The sequence below is a fragment of the Psammomys obesus genome, unplaced genomic scaffold, assembly GCF_907164565.1.
Source record: "Psammomys obesus unplaced genomic scaffold, mPsaObe1.curated_primary_1811, whole genome shotgun sequence".
NCBI classification, from domain to species: Eukaryota; Metazoa; Chordata; class Mammalia; order Rodentia; family Muridae; genus Psammomys; species Psammomys obesus.
In genome coordinates, this window is record NW_026592509.1 from 2,636,889 (window position 1) to 2,652,173 (window position 15,285).

The 15,285-nt window shown below is 47.0% G+C and overlaps 1 protein-coding gene across 1 annotated transcript in view; it reads right to left on the reverse strand.

The window, feature by feature from the left end:
- The window catches only part of Ceacam18 (CEA cell adhesion molecule 18), an 18,768-nt gene extending 7,594 nt beyond the window's left edge, over positions 1 to 11,174 (reverse strand). Inside the window, 2 exon segments of the mRNA XM_055613467.1 lie at positions 7,805 to 7,970; positions 11,004 to 11,174. Of these exon segments, the coding sequence (XP_055469442.1) occupies positions 7,805 to 7,970; positions 11,004 to 11,174 (337 nt within the window).
- Between the last annotated feature and the right edge of the window lie 4,111 nt (positions 11,175 to 15,285).

Sequence of the window (15,285 nt, forward strand, 5' to 3'; positions counted from 1 at the left end):
AGAGAGAGAGAGAGAGAGAGAGAGAGAGAGAGAGAGAGAGAGAGAGAAATGAAGTCAGGAGTCCCCAATACCCTTCTAGATGAGTGAAATAACAATGCTGGCATGATCGCTCAGCAATTGGGAGAGGTTGCCGCCTTGTGGAACGCCTGAGTGTGGTTCCACAACCCACATGCTGGCTCACAACTGCCTGTAGCGTCTCCTCCGGGAGATCTTAGGCTCTCCTGACCGCCCCCAGCACAGCACTCACAGGCACACGTACACGCCCTTGCACAGATACATGCGCACACAAGCACGCACAGTAATAAATCTTTCAAAATAAGGTCAACAACAGTAATAGCACTAATAATAACATTATGGTGGAAGAGAGGTTCGACCCATAAAGATGTTTGCTGCTCCAGAATGAGGACTTGAGATTCCTCCAACTGATGTAAAGAGCTCGACGTGGTGGCACATATCTAAAATCCCAATCCTGGGTGAAAGGGGGCAGGCCTCGCCCTAAGAGTCACTGACCAGGCAGGCAGCCTAATCACAAGTTCTCTAGGGCAGGGAGTACGGAGCTCCAGGCTTCGAGGCAACACAGCTCCCTCCACAGGAGAATGACCTGATCTCCCTGTGCTTCGGTGAGGGCATTTGCAGTGTGAGCATCACAGGTGCTTCCTCTGTCCTTTTGAGAACTAAACCAGGCAGAATAAAACCAGAGCAACAGCAATAAAATATAAATAAATAAATAAATAAATAAATAAATAAATAAATAAATAAACAAACAAACAAACAAACAAACAGAAGGAGCCTCCTGTCATCAAGGAACTTGTTAATTTATGGCGTGTGTGTGCGCACAAGTCCCGCACTGCATGTGGAGGTCAGAGGACAACTTACGGGAGTTGGCTCTCTCCTTCATCGTGTGGTCCTTGAGCTTGAACTCAGGTTGTCAAACTTGATGGCAAGGCCCTTTATTTGCTAAGCCATCTCACCTGTTCCCAGCCACGTTTAAATCCAGGCCTATCCTGGAGATTTCCAAGATTTTGAGAAGTAAATGCATTTATTTATCTATTTATTTTGAATGAAGATTTAAAGCCAAAACCATGGTGCTTCCTGGACATAGCCTGATGTGGGTATCACAGACAGGCTGTGGGCAGACATGAGCTGTGGGAGGGTTAAGGTCCCTCCCAAGAGAACAGCAAATGTCCAAGGGCTTCCATAGGTCTTTGAGATATGATGAAATCTAATGGTGCCATATCCACATACAAGTGGACCTCCAGAGAGGGCATCTGTTCCCATCTGTCCAATGGTGTTGATGCTCTCAGGAAGTTCTGATAGACTCTCTGTCTGGTGAGACAGAGTGTCTTGTCTGCAAACTCGTGTGCTCTTATTCATTGGAAATTACGTTTTCAATCTTTCTGTGCTTTATGCTCTAGCTTCTAGCTCTGAAAACATAGATAAGAGGTCTCTTTTTGTGATTCATACAAATAAATGGCTCTCCAGATGCTGGAGAAATGTGTACATTCTGTGCTTGCTGGGAATGAGGTTCCCCAGGACAACAGTCTCTGCTTTCCCCTTGTGTGCTTCTGTCCTGTGGGTCCCAGCCTGGAAAATGTGCTCTTCCTCCCTCATTTTGTTCTTCGTGGGGTCGGTCTTAACTGTCCAGATGAAGCTCCACTCACATTGGTGAGGGTGATCTTCACTTGGTCTATCATTCAAACACTGACATCTGGAAACACTTTCATGGTCACGACCAGACGCGTTTCTCAGCTGCCTGGGCATCCGAGCCCCGTCCCACTGGCACATAGAATTAACCGTTACACTCCGGTGTCCAGGTCGGCTGGGCCAGCTCCTCACCTGTCATGCTAAACTCAAGGGCAGATGTTTACACTGCTTCACTGTGGTGTGCAGAACCATGGGCCAGCAGACTCCTGCTCCTGGCTCACAGATAACACCTTCTCACTGGAATCTTTGGTAAGGGCACTACTCCAGTTCACCAGGCCTCTACCTTCTCGAGGCTCTCACCTCTTAGCACCATCACCATGGAAGTAAGTAATCCAGCATGTTTGGGGTACAAATATTCAGATCCTAAAAGTGCCTGGCATAGTGGCACACGCCTTTAATTCCAGCACTTGGGAGGCAGAGGCAGGTGGATTAGGGGCAGAGGCAGGGGGTTAGTTATAGGAGAAATGGCTCAAAGGCAGCTATGTGACTGGAAGCCCACTCCAGCATGGGCACTGGGTCACAAAAGCTGGGACTCCAGCACTTACTGTATGACGAGCAGGTACCTTGGCAGGTTGGAGAGTGTCTCTTCCACGCAGCTTGGCTAGTCTGTCTCCTCAGCAGTCCCTCCTGCTTATATAAGCTCAAGGAGGAAGGCCTATTGTGTATCTGGTCAGTTTCAGGTATTTCCGGAGACTTATGAGTCTTGATGAGCCTCCCTTTAAAACATCCTAAACGTTAAGGAGCTCCACTCAGGATGGAATGCTCTAATATGGAGACAGTTAACTCAGCCCCTCTGGTCTCTCCCTTCTCTCATTTGTCTCATTCACCTAGCACAGACAGAACCTCGAGGACACGAATGGAGTTCGCTGCATTTGCCTTCAGCCCCAGCTTAGAGCAAATGCTGAGTGAATGAACGCCTGCCTTCAACATTTCACCCAAGATCACTGCTCATGTTTTATGTTTCTGAATATGTACACTGAGCATTCATCCTTGCAGATGTGACAGCCTTTAGGGTCTATGCAGCACCTCCCAAGCCCCCGATGATTGTTTCAAGTTGAGGCTCAATGACTCTTGACTCGGATGATGCCCTGTATGTTGTAGAATGTTATGTAGTATCCCTGACCTCTATCCAATAAGTGGAAGCAGCTCCACCACAGCCCCTACAGGGTTTAGGAAATAAAATGTCCCCCCATGTAGTCAGATGGCCACAGGGGAGAAAACTGTGACCGACAGAGAAGCATAGCTTGGGGAGCCTGGCAGGCCCACTTTCTGGTCCATCATCAGGGGAACCAACCATCCTTCATCCTGGCCAATAACATTCCCAGAACATGGTGTCACCCACCTCCCAAGCCTGGGTAAACTTCTCAGATGTCTGAAGGGGCCCTTAAGGCAGGCTGAATATCTTCAAAAACTGTCAATAGCTTGTGAATCAGGGGAAATGTCTGATTCAGATCCCATTATCCAGAGGAGTGTGAGATGGAAGTGGGGTCCAGTCTCTATTCTTTCTCCAACAGGGACTCTAACATCTTTTGGCCTCTGGCTCTGAGGTTGGCCCTCTGTGGACAAGGACCCTGACTCCCTCACAGCATCTCCAGCCCCACAGTGTGCCCTCCTTTTGGTGATCCTTCACAGGAGCTCCAGACTCACAGTCTTCCCACCATGATGCTGATGGCCCTGCCTGGAGGCAGGTGAGTGGACTTGGAGACAGGAATTCTACGGTTTGAGTCAAGCTCAGCTTTATCCACCCACATGGTTCCTAGAATAGAACCCATGGTCCCCCCCCCAGTTAAAATATCAGAAACAGCAACGAGTTAGTACCCTTGAGCCCCACTGATCATCCTCCTGCGCCTCTACTTTGTGTCTGTCTCTGGCAACAAGGGTTGATATAGATAAGGCTTCAGTGGCCAAATCACACTGATCCAGCGCAAGTTTTACATTTGCTCTGGGGATGGCTGAGTTTCACAGGAGGTAATGGTCTTTTAGGCAGAAAAAGGAAGCTTCAAATGAAATCACTGTAAGTCACAGGCCCCAGGAGACCAAGGATCTGCCCTGTGAGATGGGTGTAGGACCCTGTCCTGGAACAGCAAAGGCTTGCCATACCTTGGATCCATTCTTGACTCTGCATGTCTCTGTATCACTAGCCCTCATGTCCATATCCCACATTCCAGAAACCCTGGAGTCTGTCTGTGCCAGCAACCTAATATGCTTTGTGCCCTGGGTCTAGGAGCAGGGGATGCCTGTTATCTTCTGGATGTCAGCAGTCCTCACGACTCCAAGATTGCAACCAAGCTCACCTTTCAAGAAACATTCCACAGAGCTTGTATAGCCACGGAAAAAACAATCCAGCTGAATGTGTCCTTTTCGTTGCCGGGTCTGGGCTGGAGACCTGTGGTGACTGACTGAGGTCTGGCTGGCTGGCTGGGAAAATATCAGGACAGGGCTTGAAACTAGCTGAGAGGCATGGCTCACATAGAGCAGAAATGGTTCCGGTGGCTGTCACTGGGAGAGGAGGCAGATGTCAAAGTCCTGCTTCTCGGGTCCCGTCTTTTCTTCCTTGTATGAGCATACACGGAGAAGGTGAGGGTCATGTACCCAGTGCCGGAGCCTAGAACTAAGGGCACAACAGATGAGCTGAGCCCTGCTCTCATGAAACTAGTGTGATGGAAGGTTGCACAGACAGGTACATCAAGGATGGGTTATGCAGGAGGCCACCGGTGTGGAAACCACCAAGGATTCCTAGTACTCAGTGCTGGGGGAAGAACATACAGAACACACACAGTGATGGGGGACTTCCATGCTGGATACTTGGGCTCTGAGAATGTGGCCTAGTCTTAGAACCAACTGCTGAGCTTGCCACGGCCTTGTCAATACTTTGCTGTTCTAGCACTAGTCAAGCCTGAGCCAAACAGAAAGCTCACTCTACAGACCACGGCAGAGGCTTAGCAATGCCGAGTTGTCCCTGGAGCAGGAGAGCTCATGTCTAGGATTCCTGACAGGCTTGGAGGGGGCTAGGCTAGAGGAGAAAAGGCTAAACATTTCTCAGGCCAGCTACTTCCTTTACAAAGGTAGCATGGCACTGAGTGGCATTACACAAGCCTCCATTCTGTGGCGTCTGCAAAAGTAAACAAAAAAGAGTGCACATGAAGGACTAGACTGGGCCCAGCAGTGCTTGCTGTGACAGGAAGGACCTGTGGGCTAAGGATGGAAGATCACAGGGGCTCCCGTGGGCATTTCTGAGGATACAATCTGGGGGCATTCTTTTAGCAAAACTATCATCCATCCAGACTCTCTCTCTGTTTCTGTCTCTGCCTCTGTCTCTCTCCACCTCTTAACACAAGGCATGCTGTCCTTGTTGGTTCTGGTCTCCTGTTTAGGAATTCCAAATGACAATATCTACTCCAGCCTCAGCCAGATCAACTTTGTGGACCTCAGTGAAGATGACCAGCCCAAATGTCCTGATGTCTTATCCAACACTTTAGAAAGCTTGAGGGCAAGCCAGCTGCACGCCTGAAATCATCTTGGGTTTGGGGAACTGGCCCAAAGGCTGCCCCTAGTATGGGCGTCGTGGTGTCTATTGCAATCTGCTCTCTTGTCGAGTCTTACTACACTCAGTACACAAGGCCTCCCTAAGAGAAAACAGAGCACCACTTACAGAGCCCTCAGGGCGATGAAAAGGCTTGTCTTCCTTACAAACTCCCTGGCATGTGCTGAAGCTGACTTCCGGTTGAAGGCCCTTCCACAATCAGTGCACACAAAGGGTTTCTTTTATGTGACTTCAGTGATGCATAACTGGAGAGTTTCTAGAGCCACTGTATTTTAAGGCATCTCTAATGTATGAAATCTCTGGCGGAAGATCTTCCCAAACTGAAAACGCACTATCTGGGGCTGGAGAGATGGCTCAGTGGTTAAGAGAACCGGCTGCTCTTCCAGAGGTCCTGGGTTCAATTCCCAGCAACCACCTATAAAGGGATCTACTGCCCCCTTCTGGCATATAGGTGTACAGACAGACAGAGCAACTCCTACATTAAAAATAAATAAATAGGAAAAAAGAAAGTGCGGTATCTGCAAGTAACGACTTTGATGACACACCTCTAGTTGGATGCATCGCAAAATGACAAACCACAGTTGCTGCAATGGTAGCAACCCCCTCCTCCTTGTAATAACATTCCGAAGGCTCCTCTGCAATGTGTTTGCTGGGGAGATGGCAGTGCTGACTTCTAGAGGAAGGGCCTTCTTCGTGTGTAACAAGCGTTCTCTCCCTCGTGTGTTAAGTGATGTTTCTGCAAAGATGGCCTGCTATGGCAAGCCTCCCCACATTCAGGACCCACATAACGGCTTTCCCACAGTCCCTGCCTTTGTAAGGCTTCTCACCAGTGTGTGAATTCCCTGATGCACTCTGACTTCTGACTAAAGGCTTTCCCACACGCACTACATAAATGGTGTTTTCCTCCAGTATGAAGTTTCTGGCGTAGCGTGAGGGATAATTTCCAGCAGAAGGTCTTCCCACATTCAGAACACATGTACGGTCTCCCTGTACGAAGGCGATGGTGCACCTTCAGGTGTGGTGTTTTACTCAACGATCTTCCACAGTCCTGACGGTTGTTAAGGCTTCTCCCCGACAGGAGTTTGATCATGGGATGTCAGCCTGATGTCTGGAGAAAGGAGTTGCCCCATGTTTGACATATGGGAGATGGATCCCTAGTGTGAGTCATGTTATGTGTATAGAAACCTGACTTGGCACTAAAGGCCTTCCCACACTCCGTGCACACGTAGGGTTTCTCTCCTGTGTGGGTCCTCTGGTGTGTGCTGAGGACTGACCTCTGGCTGAAGGCCTTCCCACAGTCAGAACACACATACGGTCTCTCAGCAGCATGAATTCGATTGCGTGCCTTCAGATGGGTTGTTACCAAAGGACTTCCCACGGTCACGACACTCATCAGATTAGTCTCCTCTGTGAGCTCCACGGTGCACCTGCGGGAGGGAGATGCGAGTGAAACCTCTCTCGTAGGCGAGACCTTTGTGAGGCTTCTTCTCGGATGGGAGGTCATCTCAGATCCCTTGCGGAAAGCTACCCCACGTCGATGACAGACAAAAGGCCTCTGTGGTGTGTGCCATCTGGTGCTTGTGAGAAGCTGACCTGACACTGAGGGCCTTTCACGATCAGTACACTAGTGGTTTCTCCCGAGACTGACTTCCATGCTGTGGAAGTGATGGTTCCTGATTAACTTTTCCTAACTGATTGCCTTTGTGTGGTTTCTCCGTAGAGGCAATCTTAGATTCAGCATTTCAAGAGCCTTGGGTGAAGAGTGGATCTGATGCAACAGTGTTGTTAAGCTGCTTTGTGACGCTGCTTTGATTCTGACCATTTGATTCTAGGTTAGAGTTAAACCTTTTGCAAAGGTTTTAACACTTTGGAAGTTCTTCTTGTGTAGAAATACAATTGTACATCAAAGCAGCGGTTTTCTCAGACTCTTTACATTTACAGAGGCTGTCTGTGTTCAGTATTTTCTTTTTTTTATTAATTACACTTTATTCATTTTGTATCCCCCATAAGCCCCTCCCTCCCCTTTCTGCATGCATGCCACTCCCCAAGTCCACTGATAGGGGAGGTTCTCCTCTCCTTTCTGATCTTAGTCTATCAGTTCTCATCAAAAGTGGCTGCATTGTCCTCTACTGTGGCCTGGTAAGGCTGCTCCCCCCTCAGGGGGAGGTGATCAACGAGCAGGCCAATCAGATTATGTCAGAGGCAGTCCCTCTTCCCATTACTATGTCACCCACTTGGACACTAAGCTGCCATGAACTACATCTACATGCCCCTACATGGGCAGGGGTTCCAGGTTATCTCCACGAATAGTCCTTGGTTGGAGTATGAGTCTCTGGGAAGTTCCCTGTGTTCAAATTATCTTGTTCTGTTGCTCTGCTTGTGGAGTTCCCGTCCTCTCCAGCTCTTACTATTTCCCACTTCTTACATAAAATTCCATTCACTCTGCCCATCAGTTGGCCATCAGGCTCAGCATCTGCTTTGACAGTCTATACTGCAGAGGCTTTCCGAGGCCCTCTGTGGCAGGTTCCAAGGTCGTTTCGTTCAGTATCTTCTTACTGAGAAAGGTATCAGGACTCAAGGGCGGTGTCTGGTGTTCCTGTCTCCCTTTGCCACAGCTCTTGTAGAACAGAACACCATCAACCACGATCAGTTGCTGTATCATTTTGGACTGAAACTTCCTCAGAAACTTCCTGTGATGGGCCATCAAGCCCAGACTCCCCTTCTAGAAAGAGAAAGAAATGAAGGAATAGGCACAATACCAGGATGGAAGAAGGAATCACACAAAGCTGATTGAGAGCGAAGACAGAGACATCTGAATCAGATACTAACAACGCCGATGGTGGTAACAATGAGTAGAAGAGCCCCCAACCCATACGGTATGTCAGACACTCATCTTTACAACTGTGCCATGGACAGACCAACTGTGGCAACTCTTCCCACTCTCAGTTTTAGAGATTAACAAACTGAAGAACAGACTGCTTCGGGGAGTGGCCAAAATCGCCTTGCTCCTCAGCAAGGAAGATCAGGTTTGGAGAATGCAACGAGGTCAACCTTATAAAGAGTACTCAGATTCTTAGATGTAGTAGGAAAAGCAGGGTAGGAAGAAGAGCAGTCTTTCATGGGGTACTCTTAGAACAGAATCAAGTGTGAAGGAGAGACTCAGCGGAGGACTTCATCAGCGGTGGAGAAGAGCATATTAATGTCCTTTGCCCATTTCATGTGTTTATGATTTTGTTGCATTTTTTTCTTCTTTAATTTTTGTCCTGTGGTATTGGGGATTGAGCCCCATGCGACAGCCTCTCCACCCCTGAGCTAGGACCCAGACCCTGAAGTTTTCATTATTTTATTTGTTTCTATTTTTAGATAAGGTCTCATGCAGTATAGGGTAAACTTGAACTTCTGATCCTCCTGCCTCCTCCTGTGATTACAGAAGAAAGCCACCATGCCCAGATATTTTCACTTTTAAACAGGAACTTTACACATACATTAGCTTTGCTTATGCTCTCAATCTTACATTATGTATCTCCAGGCACATGCTTAGAATACTCCTAATTTTTCATGTTGTAGATATCATGTAAATGTACAAAGATTATAGTTTACGACTAAAATGTCTAATGTAACCTATCAGAACCATGCTGGAGAGCTTTTATGACTCTCAGATATGTCTTACTCATGTGGCCATGAGCTCAACAGTTTCTTCATATCCTTTACCCAAAACCCAGTTTGCTTTCTCTGCTTCTTCGTTTCAGTCCCACACTGCTTCATGTGTGCCAAAAAAATAACTTCCAGTGTCACGGGCGTCTGGGGTAGGATCACTGTGTCTAAACTTCAAAAGCAATTACTCTGCGGACCCTCCTGTCCGCTTGTACCTCAGGCAGCCCTTCATTAAGCAGAACAAGGGCGCCAAGGAGACGCTCTTTTCACCTCAGGCTACCATTAGTCACATTAGAATTCCTTCCCTTGGGTTTCCATAATCAGATATTGAAAATCTCCTTCTAAATAGGTGAAAATATTATCTTCTGCCTATCTTTGGAAATTCAGTTCTGCCTATCATCTGTTTGTCTGTCTGTCTGTCTGTCTATCAATTGTCCAGCCAAAAATAGTGTCCTCAGGCTTAACATCAATGTGACAAAAGTCAAAGTTCAGTGAGATTCTGTCTCAGAAAGTGAGGGAGAAGGATGATGAGATGGCTTCATAGGTAAGGGTGCTCGCTTCCAAGCCTGAGCTCGATCCCCAGGACTCAAATGGTGGAAGGGAGAACCAGCTTCTGCAAGTTGTCCTCGGAATTCCACACACACGAGCCTTTGGCATTCTTACATCTACAGACAGACACACACACACACACACACACACACTTAGAAAGGAGGCTGTCTTGTGGAAAGCAGCTAAATGTGGTAGCCGATGGTGCCAGCACCAGGACTGCAGAAATGAACGCAGGCATCATCACAACACAAGTATGATGCTCAGGGTGACTGGGTCATTGGAAGCAACACCCACAGGACTACACAGCTGCAGGAAGATCCAGTAGAGAAAAGAGCATCAGTGAATGTAAGAAAAACATGAAATAAAATAAAGCAAAACTACATGACCACAAAACTGATAATACAGAAAGCAAAGCACTAATGGGAAACTAAGTCAGCTGACATAAAATGGGGTGCTCTATTAGAAAAATAAAATTAGGAAAACAAAGTCTATTTACACATCCCATGTGCCTACTGTCCAAGGTGACCGACAAGATGTCTAAATGCAAGCCTTCCGGTGTTTGTGCGTGAGGCTGTTCATCAACCATAAGGAGATGAGGTTGAATTAATCAACTCAGGCACCCTGATCTCCAGGAGGAAGCTGGCCAGTTCTTAATGTCCATCTCTGAATGACCCACCTCTGTATTTATAATGATTGTAGATATCTGAAACAGAAAACAACCTTTATGCTCCACTGGACAAGAAAGTAGGCTGAAACTGGCCCCAGGACACCATCCATGCGTATGTGGGTAACAGCCACTCACTTTGATACCCCTGGTATGTGAACTCAGCCTTCCCCATCTGTGCCTCCTTTCCTCTCTTGACCCCGAAGATGACCTCTACACTGGGAATGACACACCCTGTGAACTGGAAGGATGTTAGATTTTTTTAAAATAATTATTTATTTATTTATTTATTTGTTTGTTTGTTTGTTTGTTAGCATCTATGCAATGTTCTGCTTGCATGTACACCTTCATGCCAGAAGAGGGCACCAGATGGTTGTGAGCCACCATGTGTTTGCTGGGAATTGAACTCAGGAGCTCTGGAAGAGCAGCCAGTGCTCTTAACCTCTGAGCCATCTCTCCAGCCCCCCTTGGATGTTAGAGTTTTAAATTTTATTTCTTTTTTAAATATTTATTTATTATTTATACAGCATTCTGCCTGCACACCAGAAGAAGGCACCAGATCTCACTATAGAAGGTTATGAACCACCATGTGGTTGCTGGGAATTGAACTCAGAACCTCTGGAAGAACAGTAAGTGTTCTTAAGCTCTGAACCATCTCTCCAGCCTCTAAATTTTATTTCTTTACAGGTAGCTTCATGGGTTCATAACAGTCAACATTTCCCGCTCGACAAAATGTAATCTTTAGGGACCCCCAAAAAATTAAACTGAAAGATCACCACAGCTAAAACCATTAAATACTTGTGATATTCTACCATTTTTTGGCAAAGGGAAGGAAAGAAACCCTCAATGAGGCCCACCCTGCATCCCCAGGCCAGCTGTGCTCCCCACTGACAAGAGGTGGCTGTCGATCTCCTCCTGGTACATCACCTCCTGTACCAGCATCACCTCCTGGTACAGGCGTCTCTGGGCAGAATCCGGGCACCACCACTCCTCCTGGCTGAAGTCCACAGTCACATCCTCAAATGACACCAATCTCTGTAGCATGAATGATGGGTACATGGATAGGACTAGGATAGGACTAGGACATGGCATGCAGGGCTGGGCTGGAAGTGACTCTTCACCAGGATACGTCGTTAGACTTCTTACAACACCCATTTCACATTCCATTCTAGGGATGAAGAGAGCTTACTTTAAAAAAAAAAAAATTATATATTCAAGTTGTTTTCCGTATCAAGGATGTCAGACACAATTTGTTCTAAACTGGAAGAGTTAATGGTGAAAAGATCTACATGACAGAAGGACAATTTGGAAGACAGCTACAGTAGCGCCATTTCTCATAAAAAAAAAAATAGCTCTAAACTATTGGTGAAAGCCTGCTGGGTCTTTATAAAGGAGGGTCGCATTGGTAAGACCTGACCCGCTGAACAAGCGTAGTCTCACAGCAGCGAGATGAGCAGACACGCTGCAGCCTGGCAGGGCGCACTAGCGCACAGTCAGCTGCCCTGGGAAATGACCTCGCTAACCTGATCAAGCCTCTGGACCAAAGCTCTCCAACTAAAATGGAATGTGAGCTTTTAAGTCAACGGTTCTCAACTTTCCTGATGCTATGACCCTTTAATCCAGTTCAGGTCGTGGTGACCCCTGCCCGACCATAAAATTACTTCATTGCCGCTTCTTAAGTGTAATTTTACGATCGTTGTGAATCGTAATGTAAATATCTGATATGCAGGATATCTGATGCGACCCTCAAGGGGGTCGTGACCCCCGGGTTGAGAACTACTGCTCTAAGTCATCTCCTAATTTCTGGTAGCCATATTCCAAAGAAACAGATGGAACTGATTTAATGCTGTAGTTTATTTAGCATTTCCAAAGTATTAGTTCAAGAAACTAAGCTTTGAGGGCTGGAGAGATGGCTCAGCGGTTAAGAGAACTTGTTCTTCTGAGGACCTGGGCTTGACTCACTTGGTGGCTCACAACCATCTGTCACTCTGGCTCCAGACTGGCACCCTCTTCCAGACTCCATAGGCACCAGGCTCACACGTGGTGCACAGATATACATGCAGGCAAAATACCCAGACATCTAAAATAAGAAATAAATAATGAGAATACTTATGGTAAGCTTTCAAAAGCCACCAAGAGGCTTGTGGCTGTGGTGGTACAGTCGTTGGGAGGCAAAGGCAGCAGATTTGCTGCAAGTTTGGACCAGCCTGGTCTACACAGCCCAAGTCAAAGGACCGAGGACTCAGCGGTCTGAACATGCATGTGAAAGAACTTGTTGGGTGGCTTTTATTTCTACGGACCGAAGTATTCAGTTGTGGAGAGAGGATGGAGAGGAGAGAATCTTCAGTAATGCAGCTCCCTGCCAGCTACACAGGAAACTCTGGGTCTTTTAGCATTCATGACTCTTCCCCCGTGCTGAGACAGGGCTTTTCAGTGAAACAGCTGTCCAAGTCACTAACCACAATAAACACATTGGTTTACCAAGCTGTACTCAATGGGAAAATTCCCTCAGCCTGAGGCTGCCTTCTTCATTTGAGGTGTAGAAAAATAGACTCTACAGAAACCACTGGGCACAGGGACAGATCTAAATGAAAAAACTAAAAGGCAGCACAGTCAACATGAAAAGATGAGAGCAGGGGGCATGTGTCTCCCGTGATCCACTAAACCATTTCAGAACCTGGGAGCCCCGGACCTGCTGCTTCCAGTGTCCGTCTCTAGTTCTGAAGGTCTGAGCCTGGGGACACACCCACTCACCTCACACGATCCGTCCCACTCTTGTGCTCCCAGTCTCTGGGGCTCCTGGGGTAATTTCATAGCAGCAGATACGTCTTCACTGGTTGCAACTCTTGGTATCTCTTGCTAGAAGATCTGATTTCCACAGGAGCTAGCAGCTGGGTGGGTGACTAAAGGTTCTCAGCAGAGCTGCTGGGCAGAGGCCGGCTGCGGCATCGCCTGAGTACTGCAGTCTGGACGGCGTGGCATGACCGTGCATCTGGGAAGTCTTGGGAAGTCAATGTCCACGTGACCCCTGATCCAGCACTCACCTCTCAGGTCAGTGGAGATCACTCTGTAAACGTGGCAGAGCAGGCAAACATCGGGCGAGTCCTGCTCTCATTATCAGTCTAACTTAGTCTTTACCCAATCGAGGGTGCAGGCGATGTTCACTGGGTGGGGGCCTGAAGAAGGACAAGGCTCAGCAAGACCAGCACCTGCCGGGCACGTGGCTAATACGAACCCAAACCAGCAAGCTACCAATGTACAATAACCTTGAGTGTTGAGGCCGGGTGCCAGGCCTTAATTAGCTCATGGTCACTGAGTGGAAGAGCAGGTAAGGATCGGTCTCACACAACACACCATCCATACTGTCTACCCTTCTGTTCTTCCTCTTGACTTAAAAGCTCAGGGGGCAACGTCTGGGTTCTATTCAGTTTCTAGGCTAGTGCTGTGTCCATACGTGACGTGTCACACAGCCTATTCTTTTCTGACACTTACAATTTACAATCCCTTGGTGGTTCAGAAAACCTGCACTTACGTGCCAGGCCCTCCATTCACAGACAACTTCATGCCTGACCAGAAGGAGTCGCCGCTACTGCAGCAGAATGCTGACACTGACACCAGTAACGTTCAGTGTTCTCTGACGACCACAAAACTGCATTTTTTCTTCCCAGTCCTGAGGTGTTTCAGGCTCCTGAAAATGTCACTCCCTTGGAAGCCAATAGACATTTCCCAAATAATCTAATTTACTGGTTTCCTTAGATTCAATCCCAAACACAGCTCAAATAACATGCCCAGGGTGGAAGCAGTGTCAATCTGTCACCCGTCATCCACAGACACCATGTCCCCGGGGTGAGAAGAGAAGACAGCGCTGGTTCATACCTACATACATGTCCTAAGGACACAAGTAGGGACTAAGGTTTATTTTTATTTTTTAAATCGTCTTTTCTGCTCTGTCACTCTTAGGAAATAGCATTCTGGGATTGGAAAGTCCTCAGAAGTCCTGGCACCTGCATAGAAGCGCCGTTGACTGCTGTCCAGAGCCAAATGAACATGTGCTTATGTCCTCTGTAAATTTAACCTACAAAAGCCATGGAATTGGGGAAGTTCAGTGGGCACATAGGCCTTCTGGAAGGCAGTCTGGTATTTTGCAAGCAACCTCAGAACTGCTTCCAGCCTCTGACACCCTTTCTATGCTGCTGTGTCTTTCAAAAATCTGGCATGGTGTGAACCCCCACTTTCTGGGTATTTACCCACTCTGATAGAACAAACTTCCTACAGATCTTTATGAAGATGCACTGCTGTTCAAATGAATTAATTCTTTGGGGGGGCATACTTTTATGAGATACTTTATTTTTAATTCATGAATATATATCCATGGATTGAATTTTTTATTTTTATTATTAGTTACATTCTATTAACTCTGTATCCCAGCTGTATCCTGCTCCCTCATTCCCTCCCAATCCCACCCTCCCTCCCTCATCTCCTCCCTGCCCCTTTCTAAGTCCACTGATAGGGGAGGACCTCCTCCCCTTTTATCTCACCCTGTTTTATCAGGTATCTTCAGGACTGGCCGCAAAGTCCTCCTCTGTGGCCTAGGAGGGCTGCTCCTCCCTTGGGGGTGGGGAGGTCAAAGAGCCTGCCATTGAGTTCATGTCAGATATAGTCCCTGTTCCCCATGAATTAATTCTTGACAATGGAATTCCTGATTTGATTCAAATAATTTTAGAAGTTAAATAGTTGATGGAAAGTTTACAGCTACAATAAATATTTTTATAAACCTCCAGAAGCCTCTCTAGGAGACAAGCTTGAGGCAGATTTGTGGCTTCAGATACGCTTTCACTCAAGAGATGGCACCACGAATCCTGGTATAAACTGTAAACATAGGCAAGTTGGCTTGAACTTCCCAAGAACCCCAGAATATAATGGGGCTACCAAGAAATGTCTAAATTAAGTACAAAACTTAATGTCAAAAAATACAAGCTTTTTTGTTGTAATTCCTTATACCCTGTCAGTTTATGGCATAAAAGGCTGTCATTCTAAACTTATTTTATATCTTCACACCTCTGCGGTTTTTGACTAGAAGCTAATTTCATAGCCCTGGCTGCAGAAAAAAAAAAAAAAAAAAAAGTGGTCAGTTTAAGTTCTCATCATCAGAAGCAGAGCAGCCTGTCCT